At 34.3% G+C, this 25,185-nt stretch overlaps 1 protein-coding gene across 12 annotated transcripts; it reads left to right on the forward strand.

Annotated features, from left to right (window-relative positions):
- eya3 (EYA transcriptional coactivator and phosphatase 3) lies at positions 1 to 25,185 on the forward strand. 12 transcript variants are annotated; one of them, XM_087294900.1, is made up of 19 exons: positions 1 to 86; positions 4,647 to 4,770; positions 5,640 to 5,689; positions 6,182 to 6,288; positions 6,700 to 6,783; positions 6,859 to 6,928; positions 8,135 to 8,339; positions 8,482 to 8,613; positions 8,814 to 8,893; positions 10,092 to 10,272; positions 10,642 to 10,811; positions 10,926 to 11,009; positions 13,560 to 13,649; positions 13,728 to 13,786; positions 14,596 to 14,756; positions 16,017 to 16,131; positions 17,871 to 17,992; positions 19,285 to 19,385; positions 22,479 to 25,185. In XM_087294900.1, exons 8-19 carry the CDS (start codon positions 8,487 to 8,489, stop codon positions 22,557 to 22,559), a joined length of 1,371 nt encoding a protein of 456 aa, XP_087151026.1. In that variant the 5' UTR covers positions 1 to 86; positions 4,647 to 4,770; positions 5,640 to 5,689; positions 6,182 to 6,288; positions 6,700 to 6,783; positions 6,859 to 6,928; positions 8,135 to 8,339; positions 8,482 to 8,486; the 3' UTR covers positions 22,560 to 25,185.

Below are 25,185 nucleotides of genomic sequence, written 5' to 3' on the forward strand. Positions count from 1 at the left end.
GTCCCTAACAACAAACGGCGCCCCACCGAGGGAATTTCACTTCAAGGGATCATAAAGTTTCCTCGAAAGTAGTGCTTGGTGAAATGGTAAGACTTTCTTTCCCATTCGCTTGCGGCACCCTGTGCATTTCAGCGTTTTAATGAGCAGTTTAGTATGAAATGCTAAGGTCAGCAAGCCGCGAGCTAAATAACACACGTTGGCTAACTGCTCAAACTGTGCTAAACGCTAACCCTACCCTACAACCACTGGGAAACAGTTTTCTCCTACTTCGTATTATATATATCGACGCCGTTATGTTTGTTTACAAATATGATTACATTCAATGCGTGTCTTATATTAAACCGCGTTGCTTATTTACCACCCACAGTTTTGGAGAGAAACACTGGTCGTGTCTCAAACCATACCGACCATCCTATCTAGGCAGCACTTTTTGGCGTCATATAAGCAAAACGTTGTCTTTGTGATGAAATACTACAAAAAAGGGAGTCTGAGAGCAGATGTGAGGTCCTCACCTTCACCGCTCAGCCGTCCTCCAGTATCTGAGGTTCAGTCTCCCTTTGTGATGCCTCTGCTGCTGTTTCGTTTTGATGGTAACGTTAGTGTTCTGTTCGCACGTTTTATACAGCAACTCCTGCAGTCGAGCTCCACTGACCTATATTTTTTTAATATGATGTGGATGTTTTTAAAACTAAATTAAATGGGTATTTAAATAATTGTAAATTGCGAAATGCACATGATCTCTTAATGTAAAAATATTATTTATATTATGAACATTATTTGTTTGGGTTCTAAAGATTTAAGTACATTCATCCACCCACACACAAACAGTGATACACAGTGATACACAGTGAAGGTAAATACATTTATAATGTTCATAGGTGTTAACAATTAAGTAGTATCAGTACTGGCCAAAATGTCCATCTTGGTGTAATAAATCTATACATAAAGTTTACATAATCACAAAGCTTTGACTTTAAATGAATGTGTTTGTATGAAAGCTCTAATGTTTGTTTAATGACTTCCAACAAGTCAAATGTGTTTGTTGTTGTTTTAGTGCAGGAGTGCTCAACCCTTTTCCTGGAGATCTACCTTCCTGCAGAGTTCAGCTCCAGCCCTGATAAATCACATTTAAACTAATTAGGACCCGGACTGCTTTACAGGCAGGTGTTTTTGATATGGGTTGCAACTAAAATCTGCTGAAGGTAGATCTTCGGGAAAAGGGTGGGTTTTAGAAGCGTATAGAGCTAGTGAGATTTAGTTAACCTGTCATATTTAAAGCTATGGTGCACACTTTCACTTGACTCTGTTTTTTTTTTTTTTTTTTTTTTTTTTTTGTTATACAAAAACCAAACATGCTCCAAGGTTAAAGCAAAGATCTGACTCTAACCCATATTATCTGGGGTTCAACCTAGTTCATCTGATATGGGTTCACATGAGGCAAGCTTAAAGTCGTCTAGTTATGTTTAACGTGTTTACATTTGTTTATTATTAATCTGAAATGTGTTTTTCTACAAATTAAATCAGTGCGTTTAGCTTAAGAGTTTAAAGTAACTTAAAAGAAAATAACATAAGCAAATTTGTCAAATGATATTTATGGTGTATAAATCCAAAATTAAAGAATTTGCCAAATAGTAAGTATTGCCGGTTTGCCAAACATTGACAAAATTTTGATACAGTGCAAAACTGACTAATAGTGTTTTACACTCTGCAAAATAAACATAAAGAAAATAATTTAAAAGCTGTTTTATTTGCACTATAATAGCAACATAAATAAAAAATGTACGTTGTTGAACGTTACCTTTCATGTAGTGAAAGAAAACATCCTTGGTTGCAAGTTGCGTTTGTAATTTGATGTCCCCCAAATCCATCTTTCCAACGAACATTCGCAAACTGTGCAACAACACCTCTAGAGCTGTAGTTAAGCTGCGGTAACACTGGACTTGTCTCCCCATAGACTTCCATTCATACTCATGCGAAATCGTCAAATCGGACACGCAAGGTCATGCGTCAAGTTTCGCAGGTTGCTGCGGTGCAAAGTTCAAGCTTGGTGAACTATGACCTGCAAAATCGTATCACATGACTGCATGAGACCAATCGAGGATCAAAACATGACCTCTCTGGACAGAAATTTAAAACATGGAGCAATCGCTCACTTTTTTTTATTGTCTAATAATATTGTTTAATCCCGCCCCTTTTCGCAGCACCATACGACATATTTTCGCTCACACAAACTCTAGTGTGACCGCAGCTTTAGAAGCATAGTTCTTGGCTGTGTTCTATTCCCAGTTAGTCCCTCTGCCCTATTCCTTTCAAAAGTGCAATATTTAAACTCAGAATGGTTTAAAATAATAAAAAAAGAACATTAAAGTCATCTCTCTTATTTTAATTTCCTTTTAAAGTATTTTTCTACTGTTCAGCTTGGCGATCTTCATATTGACAATTGTGCTCCCCTCTTAGTCTACTTCGAAATAATTTATGTTGTTACTGTCAGAGCCGTGGCTCATGACGAAAGGTATAGATGACATATGGTTTTAATTTATAATAGCATAAGCTATTTAATATGAAATGTATGTGAACTGTATTGGGCCTATGCTAGAACATTTCTGCAGTGGTTTGAATGTGTTAAAGTTGTAAAAGTTGGCTACTAGACTGCTTAAATAGACTACTTAAAATGATATATTTTTAATTTTTTAATACCAATTCAAATCAAAACCATTAAAGTGATGATTTATATATGAGATTAGAATACGTGTTAGCTTTTTGTAAGTGGTTTTATGTTTTAGAATAGAATATGGATTTTTCTCAATAATATTTGTAAAGGAATCATAGGCCTTGTATGTGCTGTTTACATTTATTTAAATTAACATGGAAAACAAAGACATGTTTTAACCAAAACTCATATTGGATTTTTTAAAAATGTGTCTGCGTGTTAAAATAATTTGCACAAATAAGTTACAGCGGTTTTTCTGAAGAAGTTGTTACTCCGCTCTATTTAGAGCATCATTATGGATTATAACAGCACAAACTTTTCTGTAACCGTAGTAGTGCTGTGCGTTATTTGTTTGAACTTTTAAGGTTACATGCTGACTGACTGACTGACTGACAGGTGCGTGATGCGTTAGGCCAGCAAACACGGCATATAGCCGTTACACTTTACTTCAGGACGCATTAATACCGCTCTGTAGGTCTTTTGGAGACATTCATAAATATTCCTAGCAAATCTAATAAATGTTGGAGACATACTTGTTACAAAAATGCACTAAATCACTTTTCAGCAGCGTTTGTTTGAGAGCGCACAATAAGAACTGCGCTTGGGCAGCGTATATTTGAGGGAGCATGCAAGAAGTTTTGTGCACGAGCAGAGAAAATCGGCAGACAAGATAGATTTCTTTTGCTCCCATAACTCCATGGTCAGTTTTTCTGGAATATATAATCAGATGTTTCAATAAAATGTTAACATACTTTCTATGTGAGCTTATGTTTTGAGTTTTTACTGCAAATGTTACATCTTTAACGCTGGAATTGCTCATAAACAGATTTTTCAATATAATATTAACATATACTTTCTCTGATTTATAAGTTTTGAGTTTTTACCTCAAATGCCACATCCATAATGCTGGAATTGCTCCTATATTTCTTTGTTCTAAACAAATCATTCACAGACACATGCATAACATTCAGACTTCATCTTTAAAGAACCTACTAATTCAGAGTACTACTGCCTTTGTTTTGATCAAACTTGTCAAAATCTGAGACATTTGTGTCATATATGTTAAATATGTCTAATAAATTCATTATTAACTCCTGGAACACTGCAGGAATCACAGGACCCTACTTTTATCTTTTTGTATTTCTCTGTATTTTCCATTGTTTTGTACACTATCTTTCGTTGTATTTGCAAAAAATAATAATTTCAGTTTTGACCCCCACTGACATATGGGGATGAATAAAAAGAATTTAAATTTTTAGTTGAGGTATCCTTTTAAAGATTAGTTTTAGAAAACCTGAAGTCTGTTTTTTTTTTTTTTTATCCAAAGCACGTTCCTGGGACATTGAGCTGGACATTGCATAAGTGTTGTTCAGGGCTACACGTGATTCATTAAACACTGTAGTTTCACAGTAATGAAGCGTCTGCTAATTTGGCTCAAGTGTAAGCAAGCGTTTGACCTGCTTCCACACTTTTATTCATTTTCCAATTATATAAATGCAGTTAAAAGAAGGCATTTGATGAATAAAATTAGGTTAGATCTTATCCTCACCCACCCTGTGGATGTGACAGCTTGCGGAGAAACACCTAATGCCTTTGATCTAATCAGGAAAGAATACAAGCTTCCTAGTTTTCACCAAATGTAGGTTAGTATACATGTAAGGAGACACGATCATATAATCCAGTCATGTGCGCTGGAAAGTGGGAGGGTATGGAGGAAACATCTGGTGCTTTTGTGGAGGAGCCTCACGTGCATCACCTGCCAGGCATGAGCTCACCTGCCACCAGGGTGACTGTGGTATTAGGACCCGCAAGGCCCACTTTTCCCCCCTGATTTTCCCATAATGCTCAGCATCGTCATCACGCACATGTCAAGGATCAACCTCAGTCTGCATATATAAAGATGTCTCGACGTGTTATAATTGTGTCTTTCATTTAGGGCTTTGGCCAAAGCAGAATCAGCGGCAACTGCTGAGACTGACGGCACAGATTTCCCTGAGCGGACGGTGAAGACGTCCTCTCTCAACGGCATGGACGAATCACAGGAGGTGCCCGAGTTACCTGTGAGTAAACTGACTCTCAAAAAACGCTTAGCTAACATATATAGTTATATATTATTATTTAATACAGTTAATATATTATGTAGTTGATATTCTACTTATTCAACAATGAATAAAAAAGTGTTTGGTGTATTTTAAAAGCTTATTTTGTGGTTCACTTGTATGTAGTCTTGCAGTTTGAAAAATTAAAAGGTGATGTTTACAAGTTTTAACTAAATGAATATGCTTATAAGTGATTTAAAATGTGCTCAGAGTATGCAGTTTGTATTAAGTGCTTGGTAATAGCATATGTGACTTATACAACATAAGGATTTAAATTTGTGCTATAAATGTTATTTGTTGTAGTATTAGATTAAAATGGAATTGGATCATTTAGTCATCCTCTTGCCATTGCAAATGGTTTTGTTCATTTTTGAATTACAAATATATTTTAATGAAATATGTGAGATTTTACTGTCCCTCCATTAATAATCTGTTATGCTTGCACTATTAAGTTTTAAATAATAGGGATAGACATCAGTCCAAACAATTTAAGCTTAATCTAAGTTATGCAAAAAGACACGTTTGGTTTATGTAATAAACTAAAAACGACATTGATTTTGCAAAAGCTCAAATGTGCACTTCAGAATGAATCTAATTGGCTCTTGGATATCAACCAAGCATGCTTGATCCTTCATGATCTTTAAACTAAGTTCACTGATCAGTATTGGTAAATGAAATCTGCAAAAAAAAAAAAAAAATCAATCAAATTAACTCACGGTTTTAAAAGTGTCATGCATAAGATGCTGCAATAGAAAAATCATGATCAAATGCAGCTATCTAGCTTTATGTAGTGTAATAAATGTAATGTTTTTGTTGTTTTTATTGAATAGACAAAAAAAGCTCGGCATGATCCAGAAGTGAGTCAGGAGGGTGATTCACGGTAAGCAATTTTGTTTGAGAGTGGGGTTCATTTTTAAATATTTTTTAGAATGCACTTTTATTGCTAGTTGTTGGTAGGGCTGTAGATTGAGATGATGTCATTCTTAATGGCAACAATCAGTGCTCTGTTCATATCTTGCCCTTCAGCAAGGTTAAAAAAAAACTAAACAATAATAGGGCAGAAGTAAAGTACAAAGAGTGTCTTGTTAGAGTAAAAGTGACTTCCTTTTGGATAACTGCCAAATTTTAGTCTTGCCATTAATTGCCTTTTACAAAATATCTGAAAATATTTGGCCTAAGAAGTGCTCCAGTCACTCCAATAGCTACTCACACGCAAGACGTTTGTACGTCCTTATTTTCAAACTTCATTCCATGACTTGCATACAGTTGTGCTGGTGAAACATGGCACCATTGTGATCACTGATTATTGTTGTGTTGTGTTATATATTCAAGAGAACAACAGGACAAGGTTGTAAAAGTCTTTGTTTTGCAGTAGCGTCGTTGCTAATGACAGCAGTGACTCCCCAAACCGGGATGAATCCTCAACACAGTCAAACGTCAACTCCTACCCTCCATCCTCTGTCACACACTTGCACTCTAGTAAGCAGGTTTCTGCATTGATACTTCATTTTTGAATTGTGTTGTAAAAGAACCATGTGTATGTTTGGCAGTAAGAATACAATGACTTCTGACACCTTTTTTCACTATTAATTTCTATTGTAAACAATACTATTTATTAGGTATTGTTGATGCACTTCATATATTTTTCATATAAATGGTTCAAAGTAAAAACTCCATTTAAAACATATTTTATATTATTTTTTTAACATTTATATTTATTATTATTATTGCATTTAGAATTTCTTTGTAAAATGAATTAGTTACTATGAATGAAGTTCACAGTTTCATTTGCAGTTATTTCAAAGTTATTTCAGAAAGATTTTAAACAGTCTGTTGTCCTTTTTATTTGGAACTTGTTAGTATAACAGTACCCTTCAATTTCTTTGAAAGTTCCTGGGGCTCCAGACCAGTCTAATCAAGAGACGATATCAAGATCCCAGGGCTGCGTCACAGAAAATGCATATACTCACAACGGTAATGACCCTTTCTCTGTTATGCTGAGACATAAAATATGATACTGTTGTACCAAAACCTCCTTATTGTCAACAGCAGTGACGTGTAAAGACCTCGCCACAACCACATCAACTGAATATACCTCACAGATGTACCAAGGAAGCAAGTAAGTACTGAAAGTTATTTTAAATGGTATGATGTCTTTAAAATGCACCAGATCAAGTGTTTGATCCAACTTTTTGCCTATATTATTATTTTATTTACAGTTAATCCATCAAATATTAAAAGGCATCTAATTAGATTTTACAATTTACTCAAAACAAGACTTTCTGCAGCAATTTTACAGATGTACTGTATAATAAATATCACTGTTCTGTATGAAATATAAAGAGAAAATAATCTGAATACACAAAATGAGGGATAATTTCATGGCGGATAAAAGTAGAGCACAAACCAAAACAACCTAATAGTTTTTACTATGTCAATTGATTGTTTGTAGAGCAATATTATTATTATTATTATTATTATTATAAATAGAATGAGAATGATTTGTTTCAGTTCTTTTAAATACAAATTCCTAAAACTATAAGTAAAAAGTAAAATAAGTAAAAGCCGTAATTTAAAAATCAATGGTCACATTCGCAAAAAGCTGGATAATCGTTAAGTATTTAATTATTTGTATGTTCTAACCAGTATGTACATAAATTGTATTCTAAAGAAAAATAATATCTATATGCACAGCTAATCGCTAAAGATTACAATATTTATTCAAACACCCACCTAATCTTGTTCCTCAATCACAACAATTCACAAATAAAATTAATTCACAAACATTTGATAAATATGATCACATTATACATTCAAATCTGCATTTGAACTGTAGAGAACAGTTCAGTACGGTTATGAAACTGCTTCAGTATTTAGATTTTTAACCACATAGTGTTGTTATTTGAGTTACAAACATTCAAACGATCACAGATATAACTATTAATAGATGTATAATAATATAGATAAAGAAATATAAACATCATTGGCCACAGTTGCGGCCAATATAGACTAAATCACCTTTTGAAAGTAACTGGACACTGATGATAGGTAGTAACACTTAACCAGTAATTCAAGCAACTGGTAAAAATGCATGTCAATGAACAATTTATTTAAGACATTTGGTTTTTATTATTTCATAAACGAATCATTAGTAAAAACAAGAGCATGGTTTATTACTAGTAAATTAGTGTTGAATTCATCTTGACAGTATGATTATTAACAACTTCAAATCCCTTTTACGTAGGTAATAAACCTAGTTAATGCCAACCTGATGAAATTGTCATTTTGCTCTTAAGTGTTGTAACTCTCCTCCATTATTCTTCAGCACCGCTGTCACCGCATATGCCAGTCAAGTGGCTTTCCCCTCCCTGGGCCAGTCATCAATGTACAGCGCCTTTCCTCAGTCCGGCCAGACATACGGACTGCCACCATTTGGTCTGTGCTTCACCCAGTTGCCGTCTGTGCTTTAATTCATCAGAAACACTTCACCCAAACTCATTCCACTTAAACCCTCACCCTGCATTCACACTGTACGCCAGCTGTCAGATCAGTTCACATCTGCATTACATCCTGTTCCTAACCGCCCCTCTAATCAGCCCTTTCGTCTCTGCATCCCTTCTCTCCTCCACTCTTTGCCCTCTCCCTTTGCCATCTATCCATGCACGGCCTCAGGCGCCATGTGGCCAGGCTTAAAGACCGAGCTGCCCGAGGCGCCCTCTGTTGGTCAGACGGGATTTCTCAGCTTCAGCTCAGCCTATACCTCAACCCAACCCAACCAGATCCACTACTCCTACCCCAGCCAAGGCAAGCCTGCTACTGCTATCTGTCACTGTGTGTGTCTCTACACACTCTCCAAATCTTACAGCCTTATCAATACAGAAGCGCTGATTGGTATAGGCTGTCCACTGCCATTAACGCTCATATAACATTTCATTATCATCCTGAATTTTAATGCCGATGTTTTGGTTCTTTGGTATCCTCTATAATTATTTTTCCCCATTCAGGTTCCTGTTTTACTACATCCAGTGTGTACACTAACATCCCCCCATCAACCGCAGTGACCACAGCTGCTGGCACACATCAGGTGGGTCCTTAATTTAAAGTCAGTAATATATGGTTGTGTTTGTATCCCAGCAATTAAGATTTCGCTGTTTGAAATACACGCATTGAGCATTATTCTTATAATCTAATCAAGTTAAACATGGTCTGATTTAAAAAGGCTAATATAAAAGTAATTAAATGCATGACCAGGGCTTGAGCATCACTTGGGCGTCTGTCAGTAGTAGTGACTGCCTGCCTGGTTTTTGTCAAAAGGCACAGGTTATACACAATGTGATGGAGATGGCTGCCTTGTAATTGTCTTTGCAGGTAAAACCTTGCCTGGAGATGTAGAATGATCAAGCGATATTTAAATCTTAGGATATCTTACTTCAGATTTCACACTGCTCAAAGTTTAGATAGATTAAAAATGAATCCTGGGCATTCATTTGCTGAGGTTTCACACTGGACTAAACCCTGGAATGGAATACTTTCCATTAATCAAAATGTTTTTCCCTGTACCATGCTTTTTTATCTGAACGCGTTCTTAGATTTGTTTTGCCTGTTGCTATGGTCATAGCCTGGTTTTTTTTCACTGCCAATTTTATTATTTTTACATTTGTTATTCAGCAATGAAATGTTTGGTTGTATTTCGTGTGTTGTAATGGTGTGAATGTATACATACATTTACACTTCATTACTTTTTTGACCTCAAGAGTGATTGATTGTAGTTTATATAAAGAGAACACTAAAAACAGTTTAAAGCCTACTTTAAGATTTCATACATAAATTCATTCAAATCTCTTCAACAGGAGCATTGGAAAAGCATCAAAGCCGTCAATAAAATAAATGTTGAAAATGTAATGTTATTTAATATAAACAATGCAGATGGCATGAAAGTAATTCTTTATAGCGTTCCCAAGTCAAATTTTGCATTAAATTCAGCGATCATAGAATTGCTAAATTCTTGAGGGACTGATTAACAGCTGCCTGTTTTGTTATTCGTTATAGGGCATGGAAAGTCAGCCTTTTAGTCAGTAAAAGTCTGGAAATTTGACATTTGGTTTCGAGTGGGAACACTGTGCAGGCTAGGCATGTGATAGTATCTGTGTTTCATTGGACAAGATTACTTAAACTTTTATTATGGTGTTCAAAAAACACTTTGTTAAAAATGGTTTTAACTTGCAAAAAGCCTGCAGTGATAGTTTCTAACACTGGCCTCATGTTTGCCTTCAATTTTTTAGGAGTTTACAAGTTACAACTCTGTTGGTCAAAATCAGTTTTCCCAGTACTACGTTCCTCCTCCCAGTTACATGTCTGCTGGGCTGCCTAGCACTGATAGAGATGGAGCAGGGGTGGTGGCACCTGGATATCCTGCCATTAAGACAGAAGGCAGTGCCTCTGCAAACCTGCCCAACACTACAGGTGACTTATTTTCTCTTCAACTTTAGATTAATTATTTTAACTTATTCTAAACTCCAGTGCTTATATGAAGCGGTATAAATGATATGTGATTTTAGCTATAGGAAAGTTATGTGTGTGGTGTCATTTTTGAAATGGCTCCTTGAAGCTCAGATTAGCTGTTATTATTATTTAATCATAGTTGTCATAACTGTCAGCTTGTCAAAATTATATAGTAATTATATTGTTTAATAATATCAAATAAAAGTATTGAAATTATTTTTTTTGTTTGTTTATCAAACACCCCTGTGCACTGCACTATGATTGTCATTTGTGAATGCCCCTCTTTCTTCTGGTTCTTTATTCATTTTATGTTTTGTCTCATTTCATCAGATGCTTCCCCAGGTGTGACGCTCCCAACCGGTGTGGCTCTGCCCGCTGGCATGGCCCTTCCCACAGGAGCACGAGACCAAGACGAGCAAAACCGCAAAACCCCTGCTGGCAAAGCTAAAGGCAAAGCCAAAAAATCTGACGGTTCCCAGTCTACAGACAATGACCTTGAGGTACTAAAGTAACCTGTATAGGTTTAATCTGTTTATAAGCTTGTTTAACACTGTACTAAATGAAGAGTACTGTAATAGTGAATCTTAAAATAAACATAAATATTTTGTTCTCAGCGTGTCTTCTTGTGGGATCTGGATGAAACCATCATCATTTTCCACTCGCTTCTCACTGGCTCATTTGCACAGAAGTTTGGAAAGGTACAGTAGTTTGCTATTACAAACATACAGGCTGCGTTTTACATGCATCCAAATATTCTGTTTGTCATAATCAAATGTTTATGTAAACACATTAATTGAACTGAATGAGCTAGATCTGGAAATAGATTGGAAAAGCTGGTTTGTTCCTTTTCTATCTGATCTGTTCTATCTAAACTAGGGATGCTCATTTCGGTTAATTTTGCTAACCGACAACCGCCGCTCATTAATCGGTTATTAACGGTTAACTGGTCAGATTACTATTAATTTTATATTAAAATAAATTGACAAATTATTTTGTGTCCGACACATTAAATATTGCATAAAATACTGATTTATTTTTATATGCTAGCATATTAATAATAGAACAATACAACAGAGCATTTTCAAGCACCTGCAGTGTTTAGCACAGAAGAACAGAATAAACTAAATAAAATGAATAAAATAAATAGGACTGCCCTAAATTATTTTCCACTTAAATAATTAATTTATATTACAAATCGAAAACACTGACTGATTATTTTTAATAACCGGCATAGGCTGTTTTTTTCCAATCATATTTTTGTCTTCTGTCAAATAAAATAGCAGACTTCTTCAAACCACTCGCTCCACGGAAAATATGCATTTATTTAATGCCCCGCTGTTATTATTATAATCACAAAACCTTTTTACATTTTTAATAGAAATCATTATTTTAAAGATTATGTCTTGACGTGATTTCCTTTCTCTCCATCGCGGCTCAAGTGCGCGCGCTGCGTGATGAAAAGACAACAACACGCGCGCATATGTTGACTTTTTGTAAACAGTTTTGTTGTTTAAATATGATATTGCATTAATGTGCATACATGCTTTATAAGCTGTAAAATAAAAGGTAAAGCCTATTTGTTGCGTTTATGATGCAGATCCAGGTCAACATCAGCGCTTTTTTTGGCATCAACACGTCTGTTTCAAGCAATATTCTTCTTCCATTTTGCTTCTTTGGCAAATGTGTCTGTAGGCACGGGTTATAAGTTATCGTCCCGCAAGTTAACTATGTCTTGCAGTTGAACAAGTGGCCGGCCACAGCTAACGTGCTTTTTTCATTCCAAAAACGCGAGGCGCATCTGCCTTTATATGTTGACAAGGAAAAAAGAAGAGAAGAAGCGCGGTCCTCTTATGAAACGACTGAATCAGCTGGGTATCGATTGTGCAAAAGTGTTGCTGTATATGTTGATGAAATTGTAATATTTAATAATATTATAATATTCAAGATTTGTACATTCATACAGCTCTGGATAACTTAAAACAGCGATTAGACCTTCAGAGCGGCATTAATGCGTCCTGAAGTAAAGCGAAACGGCTAGAAACTCCAGCATGATAGAGTGATTATATGCAGAGTCATACTTTAACTATAAATAAAGTATAACTATAGAAACTTTGTTCATCTTAACTGAAAGCTTCTGCGTGTTTGCTGACCTCACGCATCGCGCACCTGTCAGTCAGTCAGTCAGTCAGCACGTAACCCCAAAGGATTAAACAATAGCGCACAGCACTATACGGTTACAAAAAAGTTTGCGCTGTTATAATCCACTTACCTTTTAATACGTTTTGATGCGATTATAATCCGCTATTAAAAACAACAACAACAATAACTGAATGTTTTGAATGGGTATGTAGCCGTGGCGGGATGCATTTTGTTCCCTGCCATGGAAGAATAAATGTAGCGGAAACCAAGCTCTTTAAAAGTTCTCTGTAGTTGTCTTGACAACACAAACTGCTGCTCTGGGATGAGCTGCGTGCAAAAGATGCCCCTCTTAACGCAAAGGCGCATTCAATCGGCCCCTTATGCAGCCAAACTAAAAATATATAAAATAATAGTTTTAATCGTTTAACTGATAGCATTAATCGGTCACAAATGCACCCTTTCGGTTTAAGGTTAATCGATTATTTTGAGCATCCCTAATCTAAAAACTTAAATCTGATTAACTTCTCAGTCATATTAGGAATCGTCTGCGGGACATAACATCACATATTACACAGTGCAAAATTCATGTTCTATATTAAGAGCTCCTTCATAACAGATCATTCCCATCAATTTTAACTCCATATCTTCATCCAGAGATGGCAGGTTAATGGCAGAAGAATAGGCATTGCAATAGTGTGAAAAAGCCACACAGGATGTGGTAAAGCTGCTTGTGTATTTCTTTGTTTGTAAAGATGTTAGTAAACCTTCTAAAAAAAATAATAATAATAATAATATTGCTGATTTATGAATGTGTATGCCAACAGGGTAAAAATAACAGTTAGCTTTGTTTGTATCACATCTATGCTGTCTCGCTCTCTACAAGTGTGATATGATGTCACATGTACTGTAGATTGCATGTGCAAAAGTTTAATCACAATCTACTGTATATAAAACGCAGCTAAGCAAATGTTTGAACCAGATTACAATGTTTAGAGTACATGTAAACAGATCTGCCATCATTCAGTTCATTCTGATTTACAAAAGTTCATGCAACAGATACTTTTTTTTTTCTTTTTTCTTCTCAAATTTCTATTTCTGTTTCTTTTCAGGACCCAGCAACAGTTCTCAATTTGGGTCTTCAGATGGAGGAGTTGATCTTTGAGCTTGCAGACACGCATCTCTTCTTCAATGATCTGGAGGTGAGTGGAGAATAAGAAATGTGTCCGTGTGCTCTGTTACGTTCATGTAAATAACATTTAGGTCTTGTGTCAACACAGGAATGCGATCAAGTCCATGTTGATGATGTTGCCTCGGATGACAATGGACAGGATTTGAGGTAAACATGGTCAAAACTTATAATTACAGTTCTTTAAGTGACCATAACATTATTTCTGTCTAGCTTTAGCCACATGCGTATGTAGAAATTTTAAATTTGATTTGTGCTTTGAATGCTTTGAAATAGTTGTGTTGCTGGACCAAATGTCGGGCTCTGATTTTCATGATGCTAAAATACGGAATCCAGTCATAAAAATTAAATTTGCTTTACTGTTTAAGTTTAATATAATAAACTAAAGAACACTAAAGTAGGCCTGAATATACCTAAACAGATTGTAATGTGGACTTGTGTTTGTGACTGAATATTAAACAGCAAAACATTTATTTAAATGTATAGTTTGTATGTTATGTCTTTAGGCCTATATTAATAAATAAAAATATATTCATTTATTCATTTATTTTCTTTTTCACCTTTTTTTAACTTATCTAGCATAATATTTTACATGGCGGATGCCCTTCCAGCCAAAATCTAACACTGGGAAACACCCATACACTCTTGCATTCAAACACATACACTACAGCCAATTTAGCTTATTCAATTCACCTATACTGCATGTCTTTTTACTGTTGAGGAAGTCCATGCGAACACGGGGAGAAATAAAAATATATGTAATATAATAAACAAAAATAACATCAAGGATCTTATCTAAATAAATAAAAGTAAAAAATATATATCTACTTGCAGAAACAGGTCTGTTTTATTCAAATATTTACTTTTGATTGTGGCTGTGTATTAGTTACTTTTTGTAATTTTTATTTTTTTTTTCTCTGTGATTTACATCTAATATTGGCCATTTTGGACATTTTTAGCAACTACAACTTCTCCAGCGATGGATTCAGTGGACCTAGTGCAGGTAGTGGTCCGGGTTCAACTGCAGCGGTACAGGGAGGAGTGGAGTGGATGCGGAAACTGGCTTTCAGATATCGCAGACTTAAAGAGATCTACAATGGATACAAAGGGAACGTAGGAGGTAATTACTTTACTTTACTTTTATTTACTTTACTTTACTTTTACTTTACTTACTTTACTTTACTTCACTTTTTTACTTTACACAGAGTTTCTGGACAGAAATTAATTTTCATGATAGTTCATCTTATGTCTGTTTAGAAGCACAGTGCATTTTTCCACTAGGTGTCACTGTTGTTGTTGTTGTGTTAAATTGCAGTTCTCTGTTACTCTTGCTAACATACTTTACATATTTGGTTGGTCACAAATCAAGTATACTAGAATGAAGTTAATGACAGCCTCGTATGCTTCATGATGGGTCTGACAGAGGTACGTGTAGAATAACTGGTTAACTTTTATAGAATGCTTTAGCTTAAACGCAAAACAACAAAATGATTGCACTCAGAGGCAGTAGAAGTGTGAGAGTGTAGTATAAACTGTGTCCTCTGTTTTATTTCTTGTTCACTTTGGTTTCGCAGTTACATGGCTTGATATTGTTTATTTCCTTTTTGTTTGTGTATTATTTTTCAAACAAATTTAAGAAATGTATACTTGAGGTCAGTGAGGACACATTAAATGTATAAAAATTGACATTTTGATGAAATAAACACCATTTTTTAAAAATAAATAGTGATATGCTTATCAAAATATCATAAAAGTAAGTATTAGTTTCAACTAAATTATTAAGGGTCTTGAATATTTTTAATATTGATGACAATAAGAAAAGTTTCTAGGACAGCATACCGGTAAAATATTTGATGAAGTATTGAAGATCTGAAGAATGAAGTAATTTGTATAAAATATAATTCCTTTAATTTTGTTATTTTAAGTTGTTTATGATTAATTGAAGTAATTTAATTCTTTTTATTATTATAATATTGTTTTCCTCATCATTATACTAGGTTTTTAATAAAAAATATACATCACTACAAGCTAAGAGTAGGGCTGTAAATCTAGAATGTCTACACCTGCTAAAGTATCATTCAAGAATGAATTATATTGAGTTAAACGGAGTGTATAAGAAAGCCTGTTCACCTTTTGACATTTTATTTCATTATCATGGTCAGACATGCAACAACATTTTTCTCCACTTTCTAAAATTTTTGCAACATTTAAGAATTATTCTAATCTAGTTTTGATTCCTTATATCTTATAATTTAATGTTTTATTTTTCAGAGGTGTGATTTATAACCTGTTGTTGTTAAGGGTTACATCAATTTAACTTGTTTTACAGATCAGGTCCAATATTATCTTTAATAGTCACCATCTCCTGCTGTTCTTGTAGGTCTGTTGAGTCCAATGAAGAGAGATCTGCTGCTCAGACTGCGTTCAGAGATCGAGACAGTCACAGATGCCTGGCTGAGCACCGCTCTCAAATCTCTATTGCTTATTCAGTCAAGGTGAGATCTGTCTCTATTCTCAGACCATGTATTTGGAGCAGTGCTTTCCAACCTTTTTTTCCTTAAAGCTTTGACAAGCAAACTTATTAATTATTTTTTGCAGATACAAGGTAAAGGATTTGAACTCTAGCCTTAAACAAAAATATTTAGCAGCCTGGATCACAATCAAAGCATAGTTGCTATACTGTACATTAGCTTTTCTCAGCCTTTCTCATGTTCTCAAATTTTGAAAGGACATGCTGAAGGGTTCTTGTTGGCATTTAAAGAGGAAGTTCAACCAAAACTACAAATTCTGTCATTTTTTTACTCGTCTTTCACATATAAAAAACCTAAAATAAGATATCTAAAGAAAGCTGGAAACTGGTAACCACTCACTTCCATAGTGGAAAGTATAAGTAATAGTTTGGAAGTCAGTGGTTACCAGTTTTCTGTTTTTTTTTTCAGAACATATTTTTTTCGTTTAGCATAAAATAGAAACTTAAAGCGTTTCAAATGACTTGATGGTGAGTAAATCGTGAGAAATTTAAATTTTTGGTGAACTATTTCTTTGAGACATGTTTACTCCAAAGATTTTCAGGCTGAAAGAAATTGGTCTGCATCAAACATTCTCGTTAAAATGGTCATATCAGTGTTGTAATTAGAACATGGCATTCGTTAAAAACAACAATCTGTACAAGTGATCGACAGTTTTTTGTAGCAAATACAGATTATTAGCATTTTCAATTAATGTTAATTTACCATCTTGCTTTTGACATAATATTTACTGTATATTCTGAAATTTTTTTTAGTAAAAATAATAGATAAATATTATTTATCCCGTAAAGTAAATTTAAACCACAATAACCTGCAAATAAATTATATTCAAATGTATAGGTAAAAAGGAAAGCAGTACAAAAAACAGAATATTTTATGGAAAAAAATGTTAAACTGAAACTTCCACACAACTCCTTCATGTTGTCCCAACACAAATTTATTAAGTTAACCTAATTGTTTTATGTTCAATCCATTTAAATTTGTAAAAAAATAAAAATAAAAAATCTAATTATTTCCCCCCCAAAAAAACAAAAATTTCTTGTGTCGTTTTACAAATTAAATATATTTCTTGAATGTGGAAATTTAACAACGAGGTAATTTCTAGGCGTTGGGGCTACAGGGTGTACATAATGTGTGATGGAAACATTATCACTGTCAAAGCAAAAGTTTGTTTAATTTTTTTGCCAGTGTATGTTGTTACACTTCTTGCCAAGTTGCTTTATGATCGTTTGGTTAATTTAATGTATACTTCCTGAATAATCAAGTATTATTATTCTTAAAGGTGAAATGAAGCGCTCAGGCAAGTTTACACTATTTTGTACATTGTATTCCTCTTTAATAAAAATATATTAGGCAAACCTGATTAATGTAACCATTTAGAAGAAAACGCCATGTTTTACAATAGATTTTAGACCTAGGGCACTGCCCTTAAAAGTGGAATCGAATGTGCAAAATAATGTAAACTTGACTGAATCCTTGATTTCCCCTTTAAAACTCTAGTGAATTAATCAACTCTCATTCATATAAGTTTCTGCTGATTTTACTTGAAATTTTAAGATGAATCTTCAGATACCCGTGGCTTCAAACTTTAAGAAACCTGTTTGGCATGTTGTCCAGCACCAGCACGTTATATGCAATGTGTTTGATTTAACTTAAATGGTGTGAAAACACTATCAATAGGCTAATTATGTGGTGTATGTTCACAGGGGCAGATGTATGAATGTTTTGGTCACCACCACTCAGTTGGTTCCTGCTTTAGCTAAAGTGCTTCTATATGGCCTGGGTGACGTTTTTCCCATCGAGAACATCTACAGCGCCACTAAAATAGGTAAAATCAATATGCAAACATTATGGCATTCAGTCATTCCAAAGCCAGACAGTTCAGACAAGCAGAATGTAAAGAAAAAAAAAAATTGGGTCGGAGGAAAATAACTATTTTTCTTTTTCTATTTCTCTTGCAAAACTGTTGTTTCACAAACACTTCCTGTTCACTTTATATTTTTATGTACAGTCAAGCATGAACCCAGAGTATAAAAGCAACTTCTTTCATTAGTGATGTGCATAATGGATATGTCTTGCAGTGGTTGAAAGCTCTGTAAACACACACACACACACACACACACACACACACACACACACACACACACACATATATATATATATATATATATATATATATATATATATATATATATATATATATATTAGCATACATCTAGATATAGGATATTTGTTCATTTTGTTGTACAGTGTGAGTTTTACGAACATTAGATTTGTACATTTGAGAGACTGAATACAGTTTAGTTGAATGGAAATCTAGTATAATTAAATACATTATAATTTGATATAACTGTGTTCTCTGGGTTCACTCTTGAATGTAAATACAAATTACCTACATTTTTTTAAATTTAAAGTGAACAGTAAGTGTTTGTGGAACTTTGCGAGGGAACGCAAAAACTTTAATTATTTTTTTTGTTCCCCCATTCAGTTTTTTTTCTCCCACCTATTTTTTTCCCCACCATCACATCCCTTCTGGATCTCCTTAGTCATCTGTAGTTACATTGTGTAATAAGACCAAAGAATACGGAAAAATTATATCTATAGGCCAGTGGCTTTGGCTTTATCAAGTGGAATGATATTATGCAGCACATGAGAATACGCTGTTTTCAGAGGCTGCATATAGACTGACATTTGACTGATACAATCAATAAACACTTGATGCTTGTCTTCAGCCTCTTTTTAAAAATATATGGAGTGTTGCTTTAAGCTTCAAAATTCTGATGATAACAAAAAGCATTAAAAACATTCAACTGTCAAATTTGACAACCCCTCCAGTTGATTAACTTGATAACTAAAAGAAGTAGTAGATATTGCTGTTGAAAACTTGCAGTATTATTTTGTGCTACACTTTCATTATGTAGGAAAGTGGTCTGGATATTTTTTTAAAAACACATTTTGTTCCATATGGTTTTGAACAACATGAGGGTTAATAAAGTATGGTATTGTTCATTTTTGCTGAACTGTAAGTGTCAAACTGAAAAGACTTCAATATCTAAGTGATTGTATAGTTGTATGGATGGTGTTTGTCAGAGTAATGATGACTGAACCTTTAATTAACAGGAAAAGAGAGCTGTTTTGAACGCATCATCTCTCGCTTTGGGAAGAAAGTAACCTATGTTGTTATAGGCGACGGCCGTGATGAAGAGTTTGCAGCAAAACAGGTACAATGTCAAAATATCGGCATCTGAACTATTTTTATGATCTCATTGCAATATATTACCTGCGTAAAGTATTACTACATTTTAAATGAACTAGTTTCTGTTTTAATGCTTTGAAAAAAGTAGTTCATTCTTGTGATTTTTATTTTTTTATTTTTATCTATTTATTTATTTTTTTTGACACCATACATTTTATATTCTTCATTTAGTGAAACAATGCCCTTTATTACAGTTTTGTAACCCATTGTTAAAAACATGGTAAACCTGCTGACCACCTCTCAGGTACAGGTCTCAAGTAGTAATGCAACGATTAACTGGTTTCACTGTTAACCGCTCTTTAATTCGTCACGGTTAATTAATCGTAAAGGCTCCTCAACACCGCGTTTCTGCACAGAACAAAACTGCTGCAACTAAACTGTGCGTTAGTTTGTCACTGAGACTAATAACCACGCACACTAGATTATCTATGACTGAGGCTATTAACTAAGGCAAGCTCGTGCAAGTACATTATTTCCATGCACACGCGACACTGCTCGCTCACGCTTTTCAGGGGCACCTCATTGGGATGACGGGGCTTTTGTGGCTGAAGTCTGAGGAAGTAGCAGTACATGAAAAGTACACAGGTTTGCAAACACACTTAGAGTTATTAATAATGTCGCCAATAAAAGCAATAATGTATCAAATGTTAATCCTCCAGCCAAGATCAACCGAGTGATTTTGGAAAGAGCGCTGAAAGACTCTGAGCGGATCAGCTGTTTAATGGCCTGAATCTAGATGCGTTGCATTCACCACGTGTTCAGCACAAATGTCCGCTAAATGTAAAATCTAACACTGTACACAAAGTGCATAAAAACAGTATTGCGCTGGTGGTCATCGTGAGAATCCTGCTCTGCCCCGCTTATATGGGCTGGCTGACTCACCGGCTTTTTTCACAAACAAAGAGAGATGAAAATTACAGCATAACGAGCATTTACAATGACCAAACCCAAACCAAAACTTTTAAAGAGGTGCAGAAGTGAGACTTTGTCCATTCTTTCTGTTTATTAAATTGACCAACATATAAAATAATAGTGCAAAATAAACATTTCTTACTGCAATGCTTCATTTTTTTGATGCAAACCATAGATTTATGTTTTATAAAGTAACAGTGGGATTTTTTTATAGCAGATAACTCACACATTCAAGGCAGAATAATAATGAGAAATGTGCCAAATTCTCTTTAATATGATTGTCTTTATTGTTGTGAAACCTTATACCATCTAATGTGTATAAATATCAAATTCAAAAGTGTGAATGAAACTATTTAAGTCTCATATATATATATATATATATATATATATATATATATATATATATATATATATATATATATATATATATATATATATATATTTATTTATTTATTTATTTATTTATTTATTTATTTATTTATTTATTTATTTTATTTATTTATTTATTTTTTTTGAGAGAAAAAAAGAATTGAAAGATTTTCAAATACATAATTTTGGATTCATCCAGATAAACTGGTTTGTCCATTCAGACAAACTGTAATATTTTTTGTTTCCCTTATCAAATTTGATGAAATATTGAGGAATAAGACTACAACTACAAAGTAATCTAAAGCGATAATGCACCTAAAAATATTAAATTTACCTGCCCAAAATTTGTTTTAAACGTTAATGTGTGACACATTAACGGAAGAACATTACAAAAGAAGATATTTAAAAGTGTTCAAGTGATAGCTGTTATCTTCCATACTTTTACAATTTTATTTATTTTTTTTTTTACAATGGAAGTCAATATCTAACAGTTTCCAGCATTCTTCTATATTTCTTATTTTGTGTTTAACAGAAAAAGAAACAACTTGTTTCACAACTTTAGGTGAACTGTTCCTTTTTCCTGGTTGGAACTAAACTGTGCAGAGCTGCAGCCCTACAGAAACTAAATTTGACACTTGTGCTTTAAAATTAAATAAAGAAATTAAAACATTAATGTAAATTCCACCTCTGTTAAATCAAGGTGGGGCCCCTTCTGGTGAGAAAAAACAGTGAGCCAGATGTCCCAACCTGGAGACACACAAAAAAATAAAAATAAAAAAATAGCAATAAAAGAAAAGTTTGGAATTCCGTTTTTTGTTTTTAAAATATGCCTAATAGACGTCTAATAGTCATCTCGGCTAAAACAAAGTAAATTCTGGCTGTCAGTGAAAATCTAATAGATGTCTAAGATTATGCCAAAACTAGACTTGTCATCAAATAAACTAGTCTTGTTTTTAGCTATTCTTAAATGTCTATTACATTTTCACTGACAGCTGAAGTTTAGCCTTGTTTTAGCCAAGCTGTCTAAGTTTAGATGTCTGTTAGACATCTATTAAACAGAAAAATTGATTGATGGGTTCTGTCAGCTGTCTGGCAACAGAGGGCATTTATTAATCCAAATAAAGTTGCAAGAGAACTTGTTGGAATGGCTAAAGTTCATTTTGATGGCATTCTGGCACCTTTTTGAAAATGTCATTCCAACCCACAAGGTAATCTTTGGAACCTATATGAAAATGATTCTATTTAAGAAGAGTGATTTCCGAAGCTTTAACATTTTTGTAAAATTATCAATTAAAAACAAATGCCAGTCTTCTTGGGAGAGACAATGAACTGATTTGATTTAAGCTTTTATTCGCAAATAAAAAGGTAAGCCATACTTAATTGAGAAAAACCAGGAGTGACACTCACAACAGAATCAGAATAAAGAAGGAATTAAGTAAGTCTGAGCTTTCATGATGAAGATGGAATGTAATTTGAATACTGTAAACACAGTTTGTTGATCAGTTTTGTATGTGAATAAAAATGTACAATAAATCTAGTTAAAAGCTTTACAGTTTTAAATTGATGTTAGTGGCAGATTTGATTGATAATATCTTCGCTTGTGTTTTTTAAAAATAAACACAAAATTGGGCATTTGATGTTAATGACTCTCTCAGTTGAATATGCGTAATCCAGGGCTTAACAAATACTTCTTATTGTCTTGTTTTGCATTTAACACATTTTTGTTGGCCTGTTCTCTCAAATTGCGATCTAATCGATGTGTTCCATCATTCTCCAGCACAACATGCCATTTTGGCGAATCTCTTCTCATGGAGACCTGATTTCTCTTCATCAAGCTCTGGAACTGGACTTTTTATAGATGTAGCTGGAAGTGAGACCTGGATCTTTCCAGTTGCATCCGTCAGCAACCCCATTCACCTTAACCACCACAGCCGTGGAGAAGCTGAGGTCATCTCTGGACGCTAGCAGTCACAGACAAGAACTCAAGAAAATCTGTGACTGAATCTCACAAGGCCTCTATTCCCCCAATGGCAGCTATCCTCCCCCTTAAGCTGAACCTTGCACTGGGACGCCACACAAGCATACACAAGGAAAACACTGTCTCCCATTCTCACTGCATCTTTCTCTCGGAAATTGGATGTAGCTGTACCATCTTCAACGTAACTGGATTCACCAAAGGAACAACTCATGACCAAAGGTCTGCACTGGCACAGAAACTTGGCAGTTTGTTGAAGCTCTGTCTTTTTCATTTTTTATTTAGCATTCTTTTTCTTTTTAATGGGCTAGAGAGAAATTTGGGGTCATTTTGATTTGCACTCATTCCAAAGGTCAGGATTTTTGTTCTTATATCTGAAATAGCAGGTTGCATTCATTAGAAGGCTCAGACCAATGCTTATTTCTGTTCTTAAAAGGACAGTCCACCCCAAAATGTAATTCAACTTTTTCGAAGTCCATCCAAGGTTTACACATTTTTAAATTTTGTTCAGTTGAGCATTATTGAAGTTTTTCTAGCCAAAACCATCCTTAAAATAATGACTACAAAGAATTCCAAAAAACCCTGTGGCTTCTGATGATACATAGAGAGGTCTGTGCAAGAAAATGAACATGATTTACAACATTACCTAGTCCATTGGCTCTGCAATGTTAGAAGTAATATTCAGATTCTTGCTCAGAGCTTAATAAGTCCTTAAATATCATAGGTAGTAATTATATTTGTTGATGTTAGTGATATTTGCCTTTAAAGTTTTGTTAAAAGAAAAAAAGTCATCTACATCTTGGATGGCCTGAAGGTGAATTAATCATACATGTTTTTTTTTGTTTTTTTGGGTAAACCATCCTTTTTTAGATGGATGACAGTCGTGGCCTGTTTAATATTTGTTTTCAGATGGTATCTGCAGGGTTTAGCATAGATTCAGTTTCATTTAATCTCTATCTTTATATGACATTTCTGAAATGCTCTGTTCCAGGAGGCTGTATGCATTTTATTTTATTGTGCACGTCATCAATTCTGCTCCAAATTAGGCACATTTATTGAGTACCAAATGGAAGCCATATTACCTTATCTACATTTTATTCCTTTTTTTTCTCGTAAGAATAAATTATCCAGAAATGAAAATGGTAATTTACATGACTTTCATTACAAACTCAAGATGTTTCATTACAAACACAAAAGATGTTAAATAGAAAGTTCATTGTCCTCTTCTCCTTTTACAAGCTGTTTTCCCCCTTCGCTGTATAGCTCCAAAATCAACCGTGCATTTCAAGACTCTAAAATAGCTAAAACTTCCTACACTCTTCCTTTTGATTCAAAAGTAAAAACCACATACAAAAATGAAATTATTTGAGTCTGAACTGGGCCAATTAAAAATTCAGTTGCGTCATTTCATTAAAATTCAGATTAAGGTTTTGTTTTCAGCTAAACGTGGGCTCCGGGAATGTTTTGCCCTAATAGAAATGTTAAATAATGCAATCATGAGCCATATGAACTAACTTGCATTATTGTACCCTGAGATGAGTGGTAATTCATAACATACGTCTTGCTTATATCCATAATTACCCTTTTATTTGAAGCTGCAGGACCCCAGGCTGTGACCCGTTTCTTTTGTTTGTATGCGTTTGGGAGAAAATCTGATAAGTGTGCAATACATTTCTGGTCAGTGATAAAGGATGGTTTCAGTTTTGGTTGAAGGTGGTTTTATGAGCTGGTTTTCGGGTGTGAAATTCCCACCTATGTGAGATTTTGACTGAACATTACTGAGCCTGAAGAAAAAGCAGTTTTACTCAAGCAGCTTTGACAATTAAGAATGTGTACTCTTCGTTTGTTTGCATAGATGTGTGTGTCTGTGTTTCTTTTCCTGTACATATTTATATTGTGCCTTTTAACTATAATCGCCATTCAGTAAGTGTATTATCGTAAAGGGAATTACTGAAATATGACAAACATATGCAAAATGACAGACATATGTTTGTGGTGTTTGTTTTTCTGGTGAAGTGTTAGCTTTGACTGACTCGTAGGCCTGTGCCGTTAGCCCTCATTTTTAAGTTTGGTACTTTTGATGTGCGCTGAATTTTGTCTCTGCTTAAATCTTTTTTTTTTTCCTCTCGATAGCCCAGCCAATCATATGCTGGTTTTCATTCACTTCTGGTGCTTTTTTCCAACTTCGCTTCCTGTATTTTTCAGGAAAGAAATGATGTAGTCCCTGTATAGTGTCTATTATTTACACCTAACTGAAGATACTTGACTGTATCATCAGGAGATCTTGGGATTCATTACTAATGCATAGACAATCAAAGGATGTAACAGCTTTTTGCCAGAGAATAAGAAGTGCTTGATCTAGACCTGGAATTACATTTGAGCTTTTTAGTAAAGTAGAGAAACATCTGGCATATTCCAACTGAAACTGGCTAAAGATGCAAATATCTGTACCTACACTGTTTATGGTTTTGTGTAAGTGAAGTTCATTAAACACTTTGAGGCTGGCCTA

The sequence above is a fragment of the Danio rerio genome, chromosome 19, assembly GCF_052040795.2.
Source record: "Danio rerio strain M-AB ecotype USA chromosome 19, GRCz13ab, whole genome shotgun sequence".
Taxonomy (NCBI): domain Eukaryota; kingdom Metazoa; phylum Chordata; class Actinopteri; order Cypriniformes; family Danionidae; genus Danio; species Danio rerio.